The sequence below is a fragment of the Melospiza georgiana genome, chromosome 4 (genome assembly GCF_028018845.1).
Source record: "Melospiza georgiana isolate bMelGeo1 chromosome 4, bMelGeo1.pri, whole genome shotgun sequence".
Classification (NCBI taxonomy): domain Eukaryota; kingdom Metazoa; phylum Chordata; class Aves; order Passeriformes; family Passerellidae; genus Melospiza; species Melospiza georgiana.
Window position 1 is genome coordinate 68007413 of NC_080433.1, and position 24451 is coordinate 68031863.

General features: G+C 44.9%; 1 protein-coding gene across 3 annotated transcripts in view; it reads right to left on the reverse strand.

Annotated features, from left to right (window-relative positions):
- Positions 1 to 22309, reverse strand: part of LHFPL3 (LHFPL tetraspan subfamily member 3) — a 232125-nt gene extending 209816 nt beyond the window's left edge. For all 3 annotated transcript variants that reach the window (XM_058022557.1, XM_058022559.1, XM_058022558.1), the window contains exon 1: positions 21841 to 22309. In XM_058022557.1, coding sequence (XP_057878540.1) covers positions 21841 to 22309 — 469 coding nt within the window. The remainder of the gene's footprint in view (positions 1 to 21840) is intronic.
- Between the last annotated feature and the right edge of the window lie 2142 nt (positions 22310 to 24451).

Sequence of the window (24451 nt, forward strand, 5' to 3'; positions counted from 1 at the left end):
CCTGTCACAGGTGCTGAATTCAGTGAGACTTGTCCTCTTGGGTGTCTGCCACAAACCATTTTCGTCAGCCGCCAGAAAAAAAGTCAAAAAGAGATGAGACGTTTTGGGAGGGATTTTACAGAGAAATAAAAATGGCATGAGACTCCCAGGAAACACAAGAGAAGTTCAGGCAGGAAGCAGGACATGAGATGCTGTCCTCTCTGCTTCTCTGACACACCTACTTAGGCTGGAAGAGATAACTCTCCGATGTTTCCAGGTCCCAAAATGCCAGCACCGGAGCCAGGTGGCCACTGCAACATATCTGACACACAGAACAGAGCAGCCAAAGGTGTATTCATGCTGTAAGCTGCACCTGCTCTGCTGCCAGCCCTCCTTAGCTGTCTGTAATGAGCAGGTGACAACACAGCTGACAATGGAGAGAGGCTATGGGGCAGAAGTTGGTGAGTTATTGAGTGTTCTGAGTGACTCTGAATACCCAAAGAGAAGCACAGCCTGCTCAGAAACCAGGAGTCAGTACTCTGAGTTGAGTCCTGATGAGTTCCCCAGTCTGAGTTCTAAGAAAATTGACCAATTATCCAAAGAGAGAACACAAATCCCTTGGTCACTCTGCAGGACACGTGTATATTTCTGTATACCCTTATCCTGATAGTTCAATTATCTGAGATTTAAGCCCCATGCTTGAGAATGCCCTTCACAGTGCAATGCAGATGGACAAGCACAGCACAACAGCAAATACTCAGCATATTTCTGGAAATGAGGAGCCCCACTCAGCCCCAGGAGTGCTCTCCCTAGGAACTGAACAGAAGAGGCAGCTCTGTCTTCACCTCTCACATTAACCTGAAGCTCAGACATGCATATTTCAAAGAACTGCTCAGCACTTTCGGTATTTTTACCTCTTTCAAAAAGGGGAAAAAAGAACACAGCTTTCCAGGTTGGATCACAGAAAAAAGGTTTCTAGTCTTGAAGCCATTTCATCACTTCACCCAGTGAATCTCCTCCAACATATACCAGTGTGAAGAGTAATCCCCAGCAAATGCTGGCTGTAGCAAGGGATTTTCTGCTCCACTACTTCTGAACATCTCCAAGCAAACACTGGACAAATTGCACAAGGGAAGGGGTCAGTGCCATCGTGAATATTTCATCTAGACAGCACAACAAAATCCGGCACAGAGAATAGAAAGGTAGAAAAATCAGTGAAAAATCACTTTTCAATTATTCTTTTACTCGGTACTACTTGTTCTTTGGTAAAACACTGCAGAGTGATTCTCTTGCAATCAGAAGAAGAAACCTCTGCTCTTGGCAATCTATTTTTGGAAACTGAAAATCTCATTCTGCTTTTCTTAATTCCTGCTTAGAGGAATTGTGTGGTAAGGATGTAAGCCTTGTAGCTTATTAGAAATTATACAATTAACATTCAAAAAACCTGCAACTATTGATTTTTTGTATTAAACTTTGCTTTTATAGACAATCACTGCATCACAGACAAATTTATCTCTCTCAGGTATTTTTCCAATTTCTAACACTTCTCTGCATGCTAGCACTTACTGTCATACATTTTCTTGTAGACTTATTTACCATTTCTGCTGTTTTTCTGTTCTCTACATAAACCTTTTTTTAAAATAGGATCATCATTCAGCTCTGTCATTTTTTTAACCCAGATTTCTGTCTCACTAGCTGGTTTTCCTACTAGGTTAAAGACTACTCTTCTATCTTAAAAAACATATATTTGGAATTTTTTACCACTGAATCTCAGGCTGCAGTTTCTGGGGTAATTGTTATTTTGTCCCCATTTGTTCTCACCCTCAGAATTTCAACAAGTATCTCAGAAATTCTGTGATTTTTTTTAGAGAGATGGTTCTTGGAGATCTGTGTGAACACAAAAAATGCCGCACTAACCTTCAGAGTTCTAGACCAAGTTCTTGAGATGAGAATCTGAATCTGATATGACTCTAAATAGCAATTCCTTCCAAAATGTACTTGGGGTTTGTGATGCTGTATTTTCATTAAGACTTGTGATTCCAGAGGCTCTTGGCTCACGACTAGTTGAGGTTAGTTGACTCCTGGTTAGTTTACAATCAAATCTGAGAATTCAAGTATCATCAACAGCTGCATCTGAATCCACATGGCTGCCAATTCTGATTCCCACTGTGCAAAGTCTCTTCAGACCTCAGGACTCTCACCTCTGGCCTCTCCTCCTCGCCACCCCATTCCCACCACCTGCTAGGACTGCGAGCACATCAGCTGCACATCACAAGTGCCATCTGCCACAGCACTGTGCTCCTTGTCCCTCCCCAGCACAGCCACCTGCACAGCCACCAGCCCTACAACAGGCTGTGCCTGAATGGTTCCAGCCTGACCAGACCCAGACAGGGCAGAGGAAGAGGATGGATTCTATTCTGGGCTCTGCTCCTGCTGTAACACAACGACTGGCAGGCAGCAGAGCACTTTGCCTTGGGTCCTTACAGACTGGGAGAGTGGATATGTCTATCCTTAAGTAAAAAATATTTTGAACCAGTTGGCTGAAAGCCACTATGTAAATGCTGCCTGTGTGTTATGAGACACTGCTCCTACTTTGGGGCCCTTTCTCATTCACAGATGTTATGCATTTAGTCAGTCACAACAGTATTTTTTAAGTCATAGGATACCTGGAGAAAATAAACTCAGTAGCCATCTCCTGGGAAGGGAAAAGAATGATCCTGGCTCTGGCAGCAAACAGTCCCTGCACCTCGTTAGAGTTTTGTGCAGAGGAAAGGAAGCAGTGTTAGCATACTGCTGCTCTGTACAGCTGTACATGGTAAAACTCCATGGTCTGTGCTACTCAGTAAAGCTGACTATGGACCTGCCTGGCATTGAACTCCATAGATACATGAATTCATTTTATGAAGAGAAAAAGTCTCCCCATGCATTTTCAAAATTCAAAACAGGATACTGATGAACAGGCAATCCTCTGACTGGCACTTAGTGTTGGAATATGTCCTTGCCCACAGAAGGAATAAATAATCTCTCTTAAACCTACCTGCTGAGTGGCAGCTAATACACAACAGTGGATATCCTTGGTGGGAACAAAGGTTCATCTAGCCTGGAATGATGTTTTCAACAGCAGACAACATCAGACATATAGAAGCAAGATTAATTTGGTTTTCCCAGTCACACCATCCTTACTCCCACCAGTCTGCTCCCCACAGGGTGAAGCTGTGACAAATGCACAGACCAGTGACTGCATCTCTTCTCTCTCAATTGTTTAATACTTTTCTGAAGCAACCTGTGCTTCTGCTTTCCACATCCCTTGGCAACAAACTGGCAACAAAAAGGTGGTGGTGTATCACAGCACCATGCTCTGCACCCTGCAGTGACAGGGAGGAGGACCAGCCTGGTTCCCTACCAGAAAAGCAGGAGGATGCTAGATGTGCTGTGCAGCTTGTCCAAAGCACAATTTAGGACAATTTTCTGCCGTTCTCCTCTTTGACCAAAACCACGAATATCCAAAATAAATAGAATATTACACTGAAGACCTGAGGAGCTTTCAAAGAGGCAGCATAAGAACATGTCCTGTTTCATTTTCTAGTTAGTTGTCCGCCTTGTGGGACATCCACTTCCCCTTCAAGGGAAAACTCGTGGAAGACAGGATCAAATTTCCTGCAGGTGAAATGAAGGCTGAAACAGCCGCAACAATCTCCAGGGGACAGGCACAAGCTGGGTTAATGTGCTGCCTTTCATCAGGAAGAGCCTCATGTGCCTCTGTGGACACTCCTGCAGATGTCCCTTCCCCTGCCATTTGCCAGCAGCCACTTCTGCATAACCGGAGTCAGAAGCTACAGTCACCCTACTCAGTCCTTGCACAAGGGTGCTCTGCCTGTGCAGCCACCACAGCTCAAAGATTTGGGGGAGCCCCTGTACCAGCCCCTCAGGAGCCCCTCTGGGCATGAAGACTTTATTCTCTTGTATTTTAGGCCATAAATTGGAAATGACAGCAAAGTAATCAGGAGAGGATCATGCTGTGCCTCCTAACTCTCCTGAGCCTCCACTGATTATATAGGAGAAATCCAAGCAGACATGGAATTAAATCACTTCCCTTACGTTGGACTAGTTGAAGCTGCTCTGTAAATGACAGATTGCTAACAGCTCCCTTAATGACATCACCCAATATGTCATAAAGTCTGCTGCCAACACTATGGATTTTTCCCCCAGACAGAAGTGTTCTCTGGCTGTAGAGCAGAAGTTTCATTGGCAAAATGTGGCTCAAGAAATAACCCATAAAAGCTTCTCAGTGCATAAGGTAAGTACCACCCAAAAACTCACTGAAGAATAAAATTATCCTTGGCACTGCTTCCCTGGAACAGTGCCCCATGTCAGATTTCTCAAAGTGTTTGTGATTGAAATTATCCATCCACCATCTCTGCAGGTAACACAGCTCAGGAACAGTATCCAGATCTTTGCCAGGTTACTAGCCTTGGGTGAAAACTGTTATCTCCTTATTGCTTTCATGCTTTTTGGAAGGAAACTCTTCCCAGACGGGTATTTGCATTAGAGAAGAAACAGATATACTTGTAGTACAATAACAAGGATTATTTACCTGGAGTTTCACTATTATCCCTTTACTTCCAGGCTCACATCAGTTCTTTTGCCAGAGCTGCAAGTGACAACCAGAGCATACATAGCACCAGCAGCCTATGGGAATTTCTCAGAGACAATTCACAGGTTCTCCATTTTTCAGACACCAGGAATGCAGCAATGTACCACAAAATGACTACCCATCTTTTAAAATTTTGCTGTAGAACTCACTTGGGCAGCCATCAAGCATGACCACACAAAAAGTGCTTGCTTATCCATTCCTGTGATTCTGTGCTACCTGTGTTTTGTCACCAGCATGCCTTGTGTGACAATTAGCACAGCTTCCTAGACCGTTTTCAAAAAAAGGGTAAATATATTTGTAAGGGAAATACCTCCCTAAGTGAAGCCAATGGTGAAGAAGGAGAAAATCCTCCTTCCTTATTGAGACAAACTAAATCCTGCTTCATGGTGCAGTGCACTGAAAGTCTCCAAGATTTGGTCCTTCTGATCAAGGTGAGGTTGCCTCTCTCCACTCAGCTGCAGAAAATCAGTGTTGGCTGTTGCTCCTCTGTCACTCCTTAATCAGATCCTTTTCCCTATGCATGCCATCTTTCCTGCATCCCATCACCTATGCACTCAAAACAGCCACAGCTGAACAACCAGAACATGAATAGCAAGAAGAAAAAAGTGGAATGCTAAATCTTGTGTGAATTTAAAGCTAGTACACTCGTCGGCAAGGTCCCAGGATGTGGCTCGACTGTGGTAACTCCTCGTGTATCAAGTGTACATCTGTTCCCTGCAGCAATTCTTGCCAAGAGAACACCCTGCAGAACACCAGTGTGCCGGGGATGCTGAGAAGCAGTGGTCTGAACAATCTGTCACTCATGTACATTCAAAAGAGAATCACTGTAGAGACACTCGCTGGCACTGTGAGGAAATGAGCCATGAGCTACATATCTGGCTTTGCTGCAGTTGTTCTCTGAAGGAAAAAGCAAGTCAAAAAGGAAGTGTAACACTTGGCTGAATGCTGAAGTGACCAAATAAATGGGATTAGCTAAACCTTGCTTGTCTGTCAGTCATTCCCCTGTATGGAAGCAGTCTCTTAAGCCTGCCCATGATGATGACAGCCTCAGTACCTGTTTGGGCTCCTGGGCTGATGCATTTCAAGCTATGTCATCTGGTTTGGTTTTGTTATGCACTCACCTTGGTCTTATTGTCCAAGGGAAAAACATGGTTTGGCCGAATGTGTCGCACCCAAGTACTTCCAGTATGTGGAATAAAAGGCTAAAATAAGCACCCATGAATTTTGTTCTCAAATTCAGATCTGCAGTGCCATGACTGCAAAGTGACAGATGTCAAAGCCAAGCCGAGTACCTCATTAATGCAGAGATAAACACACAGAATATGCTGTTTGGAATGACAACACAGTGTGTTTATGTATGTATGCCACTATTTATCATTCTGCAGATGGTTGCTCACAGTGATGTACATCCACAAATATGTTTAATTTTGCCTTTTCCTTTTTTAGGTAATTACCATTTTTCCTTGTTTACACTGACTACTTCTAAGAAGGCCGAGAGATCTCTGAGTTTCTGCGAGGGCAAGGGGTCACATTGCACAAAGCAGACCAGGATCAGCAGGCAATCAGTTCTTTGCAGTAATAACAGTCCATGCCTGTAGAGCATTTTTAAAGAAATTATCTTGCTCTCATTTTTATAGCCAGGAAAGCCCAGAGAGGTGAAATGACTTCCCCAAGGTCGCACAGCAGGCTCTGCTCAGTACATAGTTACTATTGTTGCAAATTGGGGAGCTCATCAAGCTTATGCTACTCACACCACTCAGATACAATTCAAACAATAATTATTATTTCTACTGCAATTTGCACGGCAGTCAAAGCTGGAGGCCACAATCAGGATTCAGCTTGTGCTGGGCTCTGTTCAAGCACCAAATCAAATGCAGTCCCTGCTCCAGGGGGGCTTCCCATCTCAGTAGGGACACAGTTCTGTGGGAACACAAGGGGCACTGGGAAGGGAGGGAAGGAGAGAGGGAGAGACAGAAGGCAGGAACCTCAGTGTAAGGTCTCATTTTTTTGGATAACTGTGAAGTTTGGCAACTTATTATTACTTAAATTATTTAAGTTAGTAAGAAATATAAATGCATTATTGACAGTTGCCTGGCTAGTTACGTAGGTAGCAGTTTATCTTCATCATCTTAATTGCACAAATACTTTACTCTCACTCCTGTGGTCTTTGATTACATTGAGAGACAGCAATTGGATCCTGCTCTTCAGGGCACTGACTCACATTGTGCTCACCCAGTATTAGAGTACACTCTACTTCTTAAGGAGTGATACTATACTTAATTTTACAACTCTTCAATCAACTGTTAGGGCAATTCTTGCTGTAGACCTTTTTATACCATATGTGCCTATACATTTTACAGCACATGATACTTTGGTACACTAGCCACGAGATAATGAATTAATTTCACTCATGCTAAGTTAAGACTGCTACTAAGCTCTGCAGTAGTAAAACACATATTAATGCCCACCTTACTGTCTCTCACTGCATCCTAATGTGGCTCCATGCTAGCAGAATGTTATGTTCCAAATGACCATACAGCCATTCCTCTTTGGAAGCCTTAACTAAGTCCAATATAATAATTAATATCTCTTCTAACACTGAATGACATAGACACAATGGGATTATTTTCAAGAGCAAGATTGCTCAGTACCAAGTCAGGACTTCTGAAAGGTCCTAGGAAGTCAACTCCTAAATTTTCTGGTAGGGATCTGCTACTCTATTATTTATTGTAATGCATGTATTTGTATAAATAATGTAAAAGAGCATACAGGAAGTATTTGATTGACATCCATAACCTCAGAGGGGTGGGCATATTTTTCAGATTTCAATTAAGCCTAACATTCAAAACATCTTTCCAGTCCATCAAAGCATGTGCTTATAAATCCTTTGCTCAGCTGATGTATTCTGTTGAAACAACCAGCTTTACACTGACAGTAACAGACTCTAGACCAGCACAATAATACCATAATGTACTCTAGGAGAACTTGAGAATTCACAATTTAAATACATTATTTTACAGAGCAAAAGAATGAGCATTCATTTACAGTGACTTTCCTTGCCCCTATTTTCAATTGGATAAATCCACATATAAATTAATGACCGATCACAATGCCTGTTGAGGATACAGCATCAAAAACTAAGGCACTGGAGAACTGACATAAAAAATACCAACGTGATTTCATTTTAGACCATTCAAATTTTTCAAAAATTGATGTTAGGTGCACATTCACTTGTTCCTCTCTGCCAGGCATCACTGAAGCTCAGCAGAACTGAGGTATTTACCTAAATGATTAGAACTTGACTTTTAGTACAATGATAAATGGAAGCAATAAATAACAACAGCTTTCTTTAGCAATTGCCAATACATATTTTGCAGCTCTTCAAGCACCATCCACTAATCTCCTTTAGCATCAGGTAATTCAAATTCCTTTATCATTTTCTGATACCTGTATTCATGACACTGTGGCTTTATTTTAATCCCACACAAAAGCACATTAAGAAGGAACTATGATTGACAGAACACTGCTAATCAGAAACAATCCTCCCTAAACTCAGCTTCATAAATTCAAGACACAAGCAAGCATAACCAGAGGGCGGGATGGATTCAGCTCTACCCTGTGAAACCCAAGTGAAATTTAAACAGGCAAGTTGAGAGTAGAACCAGGGTTTGGTTCACTTTGCCAGCATGCTGCTGCCTAATCACTTGAGCTGTTCTCCTGTTTGTGAGACAGCTGTGTGGGGATGACAGAGAACCTACAGAAGTCCTGTGAACTACTGAAATAGAAGTCAGAGGTCAGACAGGATCCCCCTGGCATTTTAATCCCAGAAAATTGGATCTAGGTAACTGCTTGATGGCTTGGTTACAGACTGCCACCATATCCTGAGGGGCTGCTGCTCCTGGATGTCCTGCAGCAACATTGCACTGGCCCTGCCACAACCAGGGCAGGTCAGCCAAGGTCCTTTCACCCTCCTGCAGTCTGACGGGCGAAGCCAGATGTGTGCAGCTGAGTGTTTCATGGCACATTCTCTGGCACAGCCCTGCTCTTGAATCTGTGCTTACCCATCACCTGATGAGGTGCAAAGTAACATGGAGCTCTCTGTACAAGTGTGATCTGCATTTGGGCCAGACTTGATGTGGGGAAAAACAGCCCCAGGGAATTAAAGAAAATACATCTCTTGTGAAGAAACAAAAATGCAGTAACAATTTCACAGACCACCTCACTTTTGCCTCAGAACAATTCCTCCAGTGTACCATGCAGCTAAAATTAAATGAAATTCTGTCTTATATATACCAGTTTATATACACCATCTTAGGTTCAAACCTAAACTTGCAGAGTTCAGTAAGACTGAATTTAAACCCAGACCCTTGTATCTGCAGATCTGTCCCTCCAAGGGTCCAAAATCCTGAAGAGCATTTGTGAGTATCCATACTGCATGCAAGAGCTTTCACAGACATGGACACCATCAACTGGAAGCTCAGGGTCTGCCTTAAATACAGTTATTTATGCACTGAACACTTGTTTATCCTGCTGAAAAAGTGCTGCCTCCTCTCCCTCCCTCTCTGAAACTGCTGCAGGAGGCAGGACAAGAGGCAGCAAGGGCAGAGCAGGGAACTCAGCATCGCCCTGCAAGGACCACTCAGAGTCCCTTCTTTCAACACCCAGCACACTGGACACCAGCCTTTTCACACAAAACACAGCAACACGTGCATATGTATTAAAAGAAAGAGATTTTATGAGTTTCTTAACTATTCAGAAAGATGGTTTATGTAACAGCATGGCAACACAAAATGATGGTGCATGGGAAGCTAACAAGGGAAAACTTCTCCAGGAAACGTCCTAGGCAAAATTACGTCTCAGGTTAGTCACAGAACTGATGATTTTTAAAATTATTTTCCTGAAACCTTGATATTTTCTTGATATTTTAGAATATTTTAAAGGTTTCTTTTTTTGGATTGCTTTCACTTTTAAACATCAACACTTATGTAACATAAACAATATTTTATTAATGGAATCTAATATCCAACTTGCATGAAAATGCTGAAGGCAAAGAGGAAATATGAAGCACACCACTGCAACTGCTGATGTTGCCAAAGTTTTACAGTTTTGCTGGGAATTTAAGGAAATCCCTTGCCTGTTTCATGAGAATGCCAGGTAGAAATGAGTCTCATTTGAAAGATGTACAGATCTTTGTCTCTATCTTTTTTTTTAATCCTGGGAGTTACTGAGATGGAAGTGATACTGCTTAAAAAAACAAGAACAAATGGGAGTAGAATAGAAAAGAGCATTCACCCAGATGAGTTTGTTTTCAGAAATGAGAAAGAGAAAGAATACACACTGTTACAAACACTGCATTTTGTAATGCGTTTCAGATATTCATCTATTTCTAGTACACAGCTCAGTGTTTTACCAAATCTCCTTCCTTCAGAAAGTTGCTGTAGAATCTTTCTGCTCTAATAGTTAGAAACCACCTTGTAATTTTCGGCCTGAAGTGATTTATTTCCAGATAATATCCATTTCTTCTTGTACCAGTTACCCATGAGTTTAGAACCATTAGTTTTCACTCTACAGTCCATGCATTCCAGAGGGTTCATAAACTACTTCTGAGATTTCTAAAAAATACCAAAGAGCAAATAGCAATAGCAAAGTAGGCAACAGGCTGTGATTTGTTCTAACAATGCTACATGACATGTAGTACTACCTTTGGGAAAAGTTTAGGAAACCATATCAAGTCAAAGAAAAAATCACTGGCTCAGAGAGTTCTTTTATTTTCCTCTTGTTCTTAGCTGTTCCAGGAGTTTTTAGTCAGGACAGACATCTTATCAACCTTCCTCTTTCCACATTAAACTAACCAAGCTTTCCTAGTTTTCTTTTCCCAAGACAGGTCACCACCCACTGGTTTTCCTTTTTGAAGCCACGCATTCAGAACTGCACATCAGCGTCCAGAATCCCACACGAAATACCACAATGCATCCTTAATTATGTCAGCATTGCTCTGAATCAACTGGAAATACTTCTCAAAGTACATGCCAGGGCCAGGTATGTCCTGTCCAGAGCAGCATCCCATTGCCATGCCCTCCTCCCTCATAGAATCACAGACTGGTGATGCTGGAAGGCACCACTGGAGATCCATCCAGCCCAACCTCCCTACTCCAGCAGGGAGCAGGTCACTCAGACTGTGACCTGATGGCCTGGGAGGGTCTCCACTGTTCCCCACCCTGAGCTGCACAGCCTCTCCCAGTGCCAGCACCACACCTTGCTCCTCAAGGCTGACAAACAGCCAGGTGTCACCTGGGGAGGGATGCTGGTGAGCCACGCTGACGTGGTGCTGCCACACCAACAGGGGAATTCCACCAAATCCAAATGCCTGACAGGAGCCAAACACAAGAGACTGTGGCTGGTAAGACATCTGCATGTTGGGAATGTTTGGGACTGTATTTTTCTAGCATAATGACCATACATTGCAATTTCAACCTTTTTTTTTAATTACAGTCTAATATAACTTCACCAGTAATAGGAAGGCTAAATACTAAGATCCGGCAACCAAGTAATAAATAACTTTCTTTAGAGGAACATAAATCTACAAGGATGAATAGTTTTATTTTCATGGAAAGTCTAACACTTCCCTCATGAAATTAATCTTAAAACTTTGAATTAACTCTTTGTGAAATTGCACTGAATGTCCCTTAAGTGTATGCACTCAATGCAGAACAGTTTTATAGTGCTCAAAGATGTATTAGCCAAGCTGAAGACACCTGTGGGAAATCTGATTTTGAAACACTCAGTCTACATCAGAGAGAAGTCTCATTTATGATTTTTAGGCTCATGGGTAACATTCTTCAACTGCCTTTAAGTGAAAACCTTTTTTTATGGTTTGTTCTACCTTGTTGATCACTTCTTCCTCTTGCCAAAGGTTACAAACATCTGTCTTTTTCAAGGTGATTACTAAGTCTACTTTCAAAGATAACTATATTTCATGTAATTGTTAATCCAGAGATTATTTGTTGACAATTTAAACAAAGCAAATCAGAAATTTACACTATGGAACTAAGTCGCAGTTATAAATTTGTTCAAATTAAAGGAAAAATTCCATGTTACCTTAACTTTCCTGCACAGTTAATTCTTGAGCTCCTCATTTTGAGACTTGGCTACACATTGGTTTTGTCTACACAGATAAATGGAGCAGTACCAGGGAGCATTCCCAGGCATTGAAACTTAACGCTATTAAATTGTTAGAATTGTCCCTCAGCATGTGTCGCAGGAGTGTTTTTAGTCTGTTCCATCTAACAATCTTCCAAAACATTGCCAGGGCACAGTTTGCAAGTTAGGACATGCCAGGAATGGTTCCCAACAGAATGACTGTAGTGACCCAGTTTCTGAAGGTAAAAATGCAATAGTGTGGGCACTGGCCAGTGTGCCAGCTGATGCTGCAGCACAGGGGCCCTCTGTACCCCACTAATTTGTGGGTGCAGGCACAGCAGCCACTTCTGTCTGTTGGGCCCTGGCAAACTGAGCTGGGTCAGTACAGAAATGTCTCTGCAAGAGGCACAGGATCATTTATGCCAGGGTTTCATGCTTACAAGCTGTTCCATCTGGGTGAAACAACCCTCTCCAAGGCTCTCACCCCGTCAAGAAACTCCATGGAGCTGGGGAGCACTCCCCTCCCACAGCCACTGCAGAAGCCTGTTGTCCCACAGGAACAGGCAAAAGGTCAGACTGGAGGCAGAGACATTGCTAAAATCTTCCCTGATCTCAAGGGACCTGTCCTGCTTTATTCACACCTCTGCTGCACGCCAGGTTCACCGTGAGCAATAACCTGCAGCAGCCTGCAGAGGTACATTCTAGCACAGCAGGACAAGACACATTCTGGCCATGGTAATTGCAGGAGATCACTCACCCTATTCAGTCAACTTCTGCAAAGTAAGGCACTTGACTTTTGACTGCTAGAAGTAAACAAAAGAACCTCCCAAGGTTTCACAAATAGTGTTTTCTGAACCTCTGAACTCAGAATATCTGTCTTTGACCTTGCAAGTACAGCATGTCTTGTTTTCTTCTCCGTGAACTTTTCCTTTTGAAATACAACCAGAAAAATGAAGAAAGTGGAATGCGTGACAACTCATCAACTGTTTGTAATAATTTATTTCAAACCGTTTATTCCGTAGCTTTCTCCTTCTGATGCACTCTCAATTACTTGATTGAATAATATTCTCTGAAATAGCACATGATGTGCTTGTGTCAAAGAGGCTCTCCACAGACGCCATCAGCTACCTTTTAAAATCAATGAAATTCATAAATTTGCATCTGGCTTCTCAAGGAGAAAATAAAAGAACCTTTTCCCCCCGTAAGTATGACCTTCTTATTCTAAAGCCAGCTTGTTTCAAGTCTTCTGCATCTCTGAATGCCAATGTGAAGATGGATAATATCTTTCTTAGAATAGACAGGTCTTGAAGTCTATTATATTGCCTTTTTTAAGGATTCCAGCCATAATTCTCTCCTAGTAATTGGGAGCTGCACACTGTTCCACACAGTAATGCATAATCTAGCTATTCACTATCATGCTGCTGCCACTGCAATTTTAACAATGCTGATAGCAACCAATGTTATCGAATTCTGCAGATTTTCCAGGCTAGAGCCTTGTTCATTTTTTTTTTCTTTCACCATTTTTGAGCCAAAATGTTTTTATGTTTTCCTTTGTAATGCCTCGATATTGTGACCCTCCCATTCCTCACAGCTGGATCTTGTTAGTTTTCAAATATTGAGTCCACACCACCTGATCATGCCACAGATTTTCTGTTCTGATATGTTTGCAAGATCAAAGCTAATACTGTTTATACCACAGTGCTAAAAATGCTCTCTTCACGAAAGGTAAAATAACCTTCATGTTTGAAATCTAGCCTTCTATTCTTCCATGCCTTTTTACTGCTGATAATATCCCTATGTTTCCCTCTTCCTGGCTTCATTTTGGCATACAACAATTTTCTTCATTAAACTTTTAGAAGGAATCCCTGAAAGAACTCGACAGCAGCTGTATCCTATGGCAGTGATGTTCCTTCAGCTGCAAGAAAATAGAGCTGCTCGGACATCAGCCTCTTTCTAAAACCCCAACCCATTTCTCTTTCCTAACCATATCCAAGTTCTCAGCTCCCCACATTTCGATAGGTAATATTCTCCTCTTTTAAACTCTTTCCCAATTTCTTTCTCCCTTTCTTTATTCCCTCACACATACACTTTTTCCCAGTGAAATGGCATTCATCCTCAAACAGCCTGGATAACTTTATGCATTTCCTATTGTATTATCTTACTGTTTTTCAAACAGTGGACCACAGCCCCCCAGGATGTTCATAAAAGGCAATTGGGAGAGTTATAAGATGCTGAAATTTTTATTACACTCTAAACCAAAAGAAAATATCTCTTCTCCATTCCCTAAACACCTTTATCCTTCAAAAAACAAGTTTTGCTACCAAAATCTCAAATCACTCATACAAATAAAAGATATTCACTTCTTACATGATACATTTTAGACAAGTTCCCTCTGGGATCAAGACAGATGTGGCTGTTTGATTTTGAGCCTCATGACCAATTTAAACCAAATTTGACTGATGCTACAAGCCTTCAAAACACTAAATTCCTGCAAGTTTCGTGAAAAAGCTGAAAACAGAAAAAAAATCCCAATTTCCCACCAGTGGAAAGACAGGGGTAGTTTTTCCTTTAACAAATCTAGATGGCAACTTGAGGACATAAACCAACAGACAAATAGCTTTCTGCCAGGTAGAGCACATGCTGTGCTTTTGTCAGCTACAGGGACAGGGAGCCTGTGAGGAGCTGGAGAGTTTGGCCACCAAAGGCACAACATCATGGGATGCACGAGAGAACTTTGGTGCTGGGGCACAGGGTATTTGGGGGAAGGAATTGCTTAGAGAGGAGACACTGGGCACAGCATTTCTCCCTCATTTCCACGGTTCACGTGATACACCTTTTGCTTTCATGTTTACAGCCAAACATGAAGTACATTAAGAAAATGTTTACTTCAGTGTAAAGAAACCAAAAAAGCTGCACAGCCCCATCACTCACTTCACCCAAAACTTCCCACTAAAACCTTCGGGTGATTTGCACAACCTCCCCAACCAACCTTCTGCCCAGGACACAAGCAGCTCCCAAAGGCAGTGCCCATCACAGCCAGTGGGACAGCAGCAGAGCACAGGCTACCAGGGGGCATTCCAGGGTAAGGATGCAGGAGGTTCTAGGGATCTCTTTTAAACCCACTGGGAAGCTTTCCTCTGGAGCTGAATGCACATAAAATCAAGCTGGCAGCATGATTTCTCGTCTGGCAAAAAGAAGCACATGCACCAGGCTCGCTTGCATTAGATGTCCTCAAAGGCTTGATGAGACAGTCCCTGTGTGGCCAAGGAGAGCACTTGGCTCTGTCCCTGCTCCCTGCCTTCCTGCACAGCTCCAGCAGCCCATTTCCCCAAAATGCAGAAGCAATGCTCATCATACCATGATCAGAGCCTTCAAAAACTCGGATTTTTCAGAATTTTCTCCCTGATGGTCCAACATCCACTACTGTTCAGAGACCACTAAATAACTTCAGTCACCTCATCCTGCAGGTGCCGTGGGAGTGTTAACAATTTTATCAAAATCAGCATCAGTGATGAAAGTCAAGCTCAAAAACCTGATCAGTATTCCTGGACCTGTCTTCCTGTCCCTTTTGCCTCCCATGTGCCTCCCCAATTTACATGTGGGGGGTACACAGGGGCAACAAAAGCTGACTGCATTGTTGGTAAGGTCCTCTGCTTCTGGGGAGTTAGTAAAACAATTAACAAAGGAAAAATGCAACTAAAAACGTTACAAATGTACATACCTCATGGCTAATGCAAATTTGTGTAACTTCAGCTTCCAAACACAACATTTGTCAAGCTAAGGAGCACTGCATGACTTGAAATCTTCCCCTGTAGGTCCTCATATGCCATCATCTGTCAATTTTTAATCTTCTTTTGAATAGCAAGAAAATTCATCCTTTTAGCACTTCTTCTTTCATTTATTTAAATCAGTTCTGAGATCCTTTCTACTTAATACTTGAAAGGGTGTCTTAAAAGATATTTGACCTAGACAGAACAGGCATGGGAACCACTGCGGGCAAAGGAGTCCATTTTTTGCATACACATTTGGGGACATCACTGGGCTTTTTCACCGCAGTGAGAGCTCACATGCAGATGTCCATCTACACAATCTGTAATTTCTCTTCTGTCCCTCTGTTCTGCTCTGCTGAGATCCACCGGTGGTGCTGCATCCAGCTCTGGGGTCCCCAGCACAGGAAGGGCATGAACCTTTTGGAGCAAGTCTTGAGAAGGGCCATGAAGGTGATTAGAGGGATGGAGCAGCTCTTCTATAAGGAAAGGTGAAGGAAAAGTTCAGAGAACTGGGATTGTTCAGCCTGGAAGGCTTTGGGGTGACCTAATTGTGGGCTTCCAGTGCTAAAGGGAGCCTACAAGAAAGATGGCAAGGAACTATTTACAAGGGAACATAGTGACAGAACAAGGGGAAAAGGATTCAAGCTGAAACTAAGAAGTGGGTTTAGATTAGATATTGGGAAGAAATATTTTATTATGAGGGTGGTGAAACACTGGAACAGGCTGCCCAGGGAGGCTCTGGATGCCCCATCCCTGGGAGTGTGCAAGGCCAGGTTGGATGGGGCTCTGAGCAAGCTGATCCAGTGGAATCTGTCCCTGCCCATGGCAGGGGACTTGGAACTGGATGATGTTTAAGGTCCCTTCCAGCCTACTCCATTCTGTGGGTCTGTGATTCCACGATTCTGATTCTTAGAAATCTTACGCTGCATGTGGTGTATTAAAATACAGGTTGTAGAAATAAGCCCATGTTATTATGACATCCAAATCAATCTATGCAATTTGCTATCCTCACTATAATTTATTAGACAAATAACTATCATTTATTAAATAAATAATTTTGATGCCACCTGCAAAGTTCAGGAGCCATAAATGTAAATTACTATCTCAACAAACTCTTAAGGATATTGAGGCCATGAACAAGATCCTTGTCTGACTCCTGTTCAGACACTGGTGCAAGGCTGTTTTTTTTCCCAGGCTTCTGGAATTTACCCCTATGCCAAGATCTGTCAAACAGCAGTAACAAAGGCCCCAAGAGCATCAAGGTCAAGCCTTTTAAGACTCTTACATAAAAGTCACCTGGTCCTGCAGGCTGATTTCAAGCACAAAGGCAAACAGCACAGTTGCAATGAAGACTTTATCCTTTTCGTTCTGAAACAATCCCCTGTTTTAAAAAAAACTTTTAACTGTGGCATGTAATAACCTCTTCATTATGGCTGTTTTGGCCTCAAAGATCTGGCAGTTGAGTGATAGGAAACCAGTTTTAAAAACCTGGTTAAAACAATTCAGGGAAAATCTGAGGAACCACAGAAAGACCCACACCTGTATGACATAAATCAGTAGAACTACAAAAAACCCCAAAAAACAGTGTATGTCAGCATGTGTACAAACACGACATATTTGTGTGATGAAAGGAAGTAAGGTAGGACCAATATACCTATTCTAAGTAATTTTTCACAAAACTACTAGAGTTCTCCAAAGTAAAAGTAAAAATTAATGTGTACCATGGTTTTAATTGACAATGTTTACTTGGATTTCCAAAAGACAATTGATGAATCTATCATTCATAAGTCTTAAAAAACCTAGACTCCCAGAGGACAAAAATAAATGCCCTTGCAAGGATAAATAATTGGAAACAGATGGTAGGACACTACTGTCAATTTTTCAAGTGGAGAGAGGTCAATGGTGGAATCCTGCAGGGATCTGTGCTGGAACTTGGGAGCTACTCGTTTATTTATAAATGAGCTGGAAAACAGGATAAATGGTGAGGTGACAAAGTTAGCTGCTTACACTCATTCAGGCTGGCTGCGATAAGGGCTGACTGTGAAGGAAGACTTTGCAATACTGAGTGACTAGGCAAAAAAAAGTCAAATTAAAGTCAGTGTAGATAAATATGAAGTAATTTCTTTAAGGGGGAGAAAAATAACGACACAAAATTATGTGCCCCAAGTGGATTATCAGCACTTCAGGACTGAGATCTTGGGGTTATAATAGGCAGTTGTGTGAAAACATCAGCTCACTGTTCAGTAACAGGGAAAAAAATGAGTATTACTAATTACTAGGAAAGGAACAAAGAACAATATTATTATTTAGAGAATATTATTTAGTCACTATATGTGTCTGTCTTGAATATTGTGTGTAGGTCTGGTCCCACAGACTCTGAAAAGAGAGAGTAGACTGGAAATGGCTTTGGGCAGGGCAGCTGGGATCATCACAAGTTTGCCACAACATAACAGCTAAGGACTGACTAAGAAGTCAAAGGTCTCAAAACCAGGTAACTGAGGGGATACAGCAAAGCTGTAATCAGAGCCAGGACAGGGAATGAGTCTCCAAGTTCCCTGTTCACAGCCTCTTCCCATGCATGAGCTCAGAGGATCATATGAAATGGGCAGGCACAAGATTTAAAACACGAAAACCATTGAGTCTTCACAAAATATGCATCAATCTGTGGAACTCCTTGCTCTGGGGCACTGTAAATGCTAAAAGTTTACACAGGTCTCAGAAAACAAAATCCAGCAAGAGCCTTTAAATGCCAAGATCCACGTGAGGAAATCCCTGAGTACTAGTGATGGAGAACCAAAAATACAGAGGGCAAAATGAGGTTTAGCTGTTTTGATGCTTTCGTGGGCCATGTTACAGAGCACTGTCAAAGATCACTGGATTGTGGTTTGCCAAAGTACAGAGCTTTGATGTTTTGTTCAATAAACTCAGGAATCTCTTGAAAAACCTGTATATCGGTTTCATCCTGCTTGTCCATGGGACACTTCTATGCCTTTCTTCTGCTGCTTTCCTTACTTTTTTCATTCTAATAACTTGAAACATCCTAGTAAAGCAAAAAAAAAAAAAAAAAAAATACAATGGCAGAACAGAAGAGTTTGATTTACTTAACCCATAAAGGAATAAATCTCAAGAGTTAACTTTATTTGTGAGGTTTCCTGTAAACATTAGGTGTAGAATAACCAAGAAAGAACAGTATTACCTAATTCCTAATGATTTCAGGAGTTTGTGATCGTGCGGCTGCTCAAATTAGATGAGTGCATACTGCTTGTACCCATGATTTTGCAATTGCAGAGGAGGAGGTTAGGGGATGGAGAATGAGGCTGCCAGCACTGGCTCGTGTGTACCCTGACAGAATCATGCATGTGCAACAAAAAAGGCAGCCTAAGCCATGGCTAAACCATAGGAACATTTAATCTAGGCTGTACACACAGAAAGTACTTTTTTTCTTAGGATATTTCTTCTTTATCATGTCACAGACCTGTCTAGCCATAGACATGATTGGACAGCAACAAGGACTGAAAGTGTATGTGCCCAAGATACTGTTTATCTTTTTCTTACTTAATAAACACCTTTTCAAAACAAGAGCTATATCATGCTGACAATTTATAATGACTCATGCAGGACAGACTGTGATCCAAATCTTTCTTCTAAAGAAATCAGTTCCTAAGCTTTCATTTGCAATCTCAAACCAAGCATGATCCCACGTCAGAAACCTGATTCTAACAAGATTTAAATGACATCAATTTTAAGTGTTACATTACTGAACAGAATGCTAACATTATGAAAGTACATCATAGCAAGCAAAATCAAAGCTATATTCACGTGCTCCTTTATTTCAGTACTTCAGATTCAATTTTGTTCCTGTACTACACAGAACTACATGCCTATGTAGATGACATTGCTATATTCTTTTTTGTGAGATAAGCATTTTAGGATTACTATTATCTATTACTTATACTTTCCAAACAGTAAACTAATAACACAAATAGGTCATATAGCTCATAAAAACATCATTATAACATTCCTGTCCTGCACATTTTACTCCAAGTTTTTCTTCTGTCCCACCACCTTTGTTTTCTTCAAAGGAGGGAACCCAAAGCTATATGGACTTTCTGGTAGTTTTTGAGGAAACTTTTTTAAGTAATACAGAAATGAAGAGTGAGGTAAATACTGAATTAAGGTAAAACATTCAGCAAACAATAAAGTCAGGTTCTTTCAACACCCAGCATTGTTCTAGCTCTTCCAGGGCATTCGTGTACAAATTGGGAAAGACAGCAAACAACCACTTGGCTATGCATGCATTCCCTTATTAATTTTGGAGGGAAGCAGTCTGAGAAGTGATTCTTCTGCTGACATAAAGCTCCTTTTGTTGACTTTTAATGCCAGCAGTGCATCTACCAGCTTTGGAGATGACAAAAATTCTGTGTTGCTTTGCCTGGAAACAAATCTCCAGTCACACCTGCACACATGCAGGAGTCCAGTAGATCAGTCACATATGGTGGTTTCTTAGCATTATTGTTCACCTGGACAGAAACACAGTAAAGGAATGAGATTCATTTTATCTGCCATTCACCAGCACCTCTGGGCATGAAGTAGTGCAAACATAGATGTTGATGTTGGAAAGTGCAAGGGATTTGGAAATTGTGCCGTCCTACTGCATACTGGACATGAAAAAAACATGCTGAAATGCATCAAAACAGTGAATATTCATGGCACCTTTTAGCAGCAGAGCCATAAGAAGAAGAAACAGCTGAAAGCAGGAGTCCTTAATGGATAGAGGAGACATCAGTTGTGCAAAGATGGAACAGTTTTCTCTGCCCAGAGCCAAGTGACATGACTGTGTACAACCAACCAGACCAGGTCAGAATGCATGTTACTGAAAGGAGAGAGGAGCCACCAGCACCAAAGGGGGTTCCCAGTACAGAGATAATGAACCCAAAACTAAACTCACTGGAATTGGGAAAAAACCTACCAGCTTCAAGTGACTGCAGATCACTCCCCAAGTGATACAGAAAGAAATTACAAGGAAACTTCAGTTAAGGCAACAGCATAAAAATGTACAATAGCACACAGAAAAACATCTTTGGAGAGAAAAATGGTTAGAGCTGTTTCATACAAACCAGAGAATTCCACCAGGTCTCATGGACTAGATGGCAAACTGAATAATGCTGAAGATGTTCAATAGAAAACTCAAAATAATTTTTGCTCAGAAACTGATATGAATGTAGGTCAATTAAGGGGACTGAAAAAGTGATTGTGAGCCCATTTTGGTGACATTTTGCTCTGTTTCCCTAACAGCTTATTCCTGCTTATTCCAAAACTCCTCAATTTCAAGTTTTACCAGGAGGACATGTAACAGGTATGCTTTGATTTTAGCCCCTTTTTTCCTCAAATTATTGAAGAATTAACATTTTCTGTCTCGCTAAAACTGCTTGTATTACTATCTTAATTCTACAGTCCCTCCCAGCTGCACACAAATAACCAGTTCTCCACCAACTCAGAGGGAAAGCTGTGCTGGAAATGCATAAAGGGATGTCCTGGTGTTTTCCCTCTTTCCTACCACACACTTTCCCCAGGGAGACACTAGATGTGATGGGGAAAGTCAAATGAAGTCAGGAGATCCTCTGAAACAAAATCAGCAACTGAAATTAATTATTTTTCTTTACACTCCTAACATATAGCGGAAAATAAACCTTGTGGACAAGTGAAACAGACCCCAACCCAAACTCATGCATGCCACATCCAACGACCTCAGCTGCCCTTCCAGTTCACCAGCCAAAGACCTCGCCAAGCCCTGCCACGGAGCCGGAGCGGGCTCTGCCTGGGCCGGGTGGAACTGCGGGACGGGGACTGAGCTTCAACAGGCGGGCAGCCGCCAGCCCCAGCTGTCCCCACTGCCATTTTCTGCTGACCTTTACAGCAGACCCGCGCTGGAGGACACGCACCGCAGTCCCTGAGCTGCTGGAGCTGCCCACGGGCCGGGTGCCACCCCGAGCCCGGGCAGGGTCCCCGGGCAGCGCCGCGAGGAGCTGCGGGCTCAGCCGGGCTCGGCCCACGCCCAGCCGCCGGCCCGGGGCAGGCACAGGCACCGCTCTGCGACGCTGCCGATGTGTGGCGGCACCCCGAGCATCCCCTCCCGGCCTGCCCCGCCGCGGGAACCCCGACACCCGCCGCTCCCGCCCCGGTGCCGCAAGTTTGTGCAGAGCCGGCCGTGCCCCCCGGGCCGAGCCGGGCCGAGCCGGGCTGTGCCGGACAGGGGGCGCGGAGCCCCCCAGCACCGGGGCCGCTGCCTGCACTCACCCGAGGTCAGCTGCATCCAGGCACAGATCTTGTAGACGGTGGCTGTGTTGCAGAAGAAGAAGAGGATGAAGCAGACGATGCAGGCGATGATGAGCATCATCGAGAGCCCGATGAAGAAGGACGCGGCTTTGAAGGCTCCCGAGGGCAGGCTGGAGAAGTCCGTGAAGCTGCCCCGGCAGGTGAGTTCCCGGCTGAAGCCGTTGCCGATGCAGTAGTGGAAGAGCCCGAAGTAGCCCGCCTGCGGGGTATCCACGCCGTCCCCGATCCAGTACGGCTGGATGAAGCACACCACGTTGACGATGGCAAAGCAGATGGTGAAGATGGCCCAGAGCACGCCGATGGCCCGCGAGTTCCGCACGTAGTTGGTGTGGTAGATCTTGGCTGCCTCCTGAGCTGGGAGCATCCCCGCTGCTACCGCTCCTGACGAGCCTGCTCCTGTAGCCGCCGTCCCTGCAGCCGCTCCGGGCATCCTCTCCGAGAAGGTGCCCCCCTCCCCTTCCTCCTCCTCCTCCTCCTCCTCCTCCGCCTTCTCCTCCTCCTCCCCGATCGCTCCTCTCGACGCGACGCGCTCCGCCGCCGCCGCTGCGTGCGAGAGCCGGCGAGCCCCTGTGCCGGGCTTCAGCACAGCAGCCGCGGCAGCGGCGGCAGCACCGACACCGCCCGCCGCCGCCTATCGGGGCGCAGCGCAGCGCCGCCGGCCCCGCGCTCCGCCCGCCCCGCTGCCCGCCCTCCGCCGGGCGCCTCCCGCGCACCGCCCGCCGCGGGTTCCCGCGGGCTCCGCGCAGCCACGGCGGGCACGGGCAGCGCCGGCCCCAGGGGAGGCGGCGGCGGCAGGAGGGGGCGAGGGGGCTGCCGGTGCCTTTCCCCGGGCCAGCCCTGTGTGCGGCTCCCCTCGGCCCGCGGGCACCTTTCCCGGCCGGGGCAGCGGCTGCCGAGGGGACCCGCTCCCCTCTCCCGGGAGACGCGTTCAGGCAGCGGGTTTTAAAGTTCAGAACGTGCGTGCGGTGTTCCCGTCCCCGCACAGAACATCACCATCGCCTCCCCGGCGGGGGCGGCACCTGCCGGGTCCCCTGCGGCGGGGGAGCGGCGGTGCTGCCGTGCCGCGGGGGAACCGGGGGCGCCTGTCTGTCTGCCGGCCGCAGGAAACCCACGGCAGGCAAAGCCTGGAGCTCGGGGGAGTCGGGAGTCAGCGGCGGCTGGCTGCTCCTCGCCCCGGGAGCGGGATGGCGGCCGCGGAGGGGGCGCGGTGTGAGCGCGGCGCAGCCCTGGGGCGCGGTGCCGGCTCCGGGCGCGGGGCTGGGGCTGCGGAGCCGCTCCGCTCCTGCCGAGCGCTTTCTGCCTGGCACCCGGTGCTCCGAGCGCGCTGGCATGCAGCAGCGATTAGCATACATTAACGAGTAATTAGCATCTGGTAATAATCATTCCTGTGCCAGTGACACTTGGATTCGCAGTCCCCGACCTGTGCGCTGAGCCCGAGCTCGCAGCAGGAGCGACGGGAGGCGCGGCGGGGCGAGCGCTCCGGCTGCCGAGCGGGGCCGGCAGGGGCCGCGCTCACTCAAACGCTGGAGCTCGCAGGAGGGAGAGAGACTCCCGTGGAAATGATTCCTGGCGTTCCTTACATTTTCAACTGTTTCAAGCAAAGTTTTATTTCCGCCCCACGACTGCCACTCACCAGGCGCAGCCCCGTTGGAGCGCAACGCCAGCCCTTCCCAAGGTTCCCGCAGAGGAAAGGGCAGCTCCTGTTATCAGTTCCAGACTGCCGCGCTGCCGTCGGGGACAGTCAGAGCTTGGGAAGCTGTGGAGGGGTGGGAGCACAAAGGCAGCCAGGTCGTGCAGCCAGGCCCTTGGCACACATGGCATGGGTGTGCACACATGGCATGGGTGTGCTTAGACACAGGCAGCATAGGCAGTGTGGACCCCAAATACTCGCCTCGCTTTCTTAGGAAGGCGGGTCCAAATGTGAAAAGCGCTGCTCAAATCCCTGGAGATTTGGCTCACACCGAGTGCGCGCTGTCCAGCGCTGCCGGAGGTGCCCGGGTGCGCTCCGCTGCCTCGTCCAGCTCCTGCTGCAGCTGCTGTGCGTGACCGGACTGCTCATGTGCTGCCTTCAGAGAGGGCCGAACGCGTTCCAGCCTCGAGCACCAGGAGGAGTGATGGCTCTTCGGTGCTCGCTCCTGTTTCCATCAGGCCGAGGCTTGCCAGGCCCCGGGGTTCGGGGCAGGATGCCTCTCCTCACTGTCCTCTAAGCGGCCGTGGAGTGTGGAGGTGCAGAAAATATCATGTGTAGAAGACAGGAGGAAGCCTGAAGTGGCCCAAGACAATTTAGGAATGGAGGTCGGAGGGAGGGTTGGGAAAGGTGTTCAGTGAAATCAAAAAGAAAAAAAAAAAAGGAGGTGGGGAAGGGATCTGTGACAAATGGGAAATTTAGTGGACATGTAAATATGCACACGTGCAGTAAAGTTGATCCTAAGAGTTGGTATGGCAGGAAGAAGAGATGTGGACCTGGGAAGGAGTCAGGAGAGGAGAAATGAGTTGCTTGTTGAAGAAATGGGCCGACAGAGCTGATGAGGACAAAATACTGAGTTTGGAGAAAAAGCTGGGAAACTAGAGT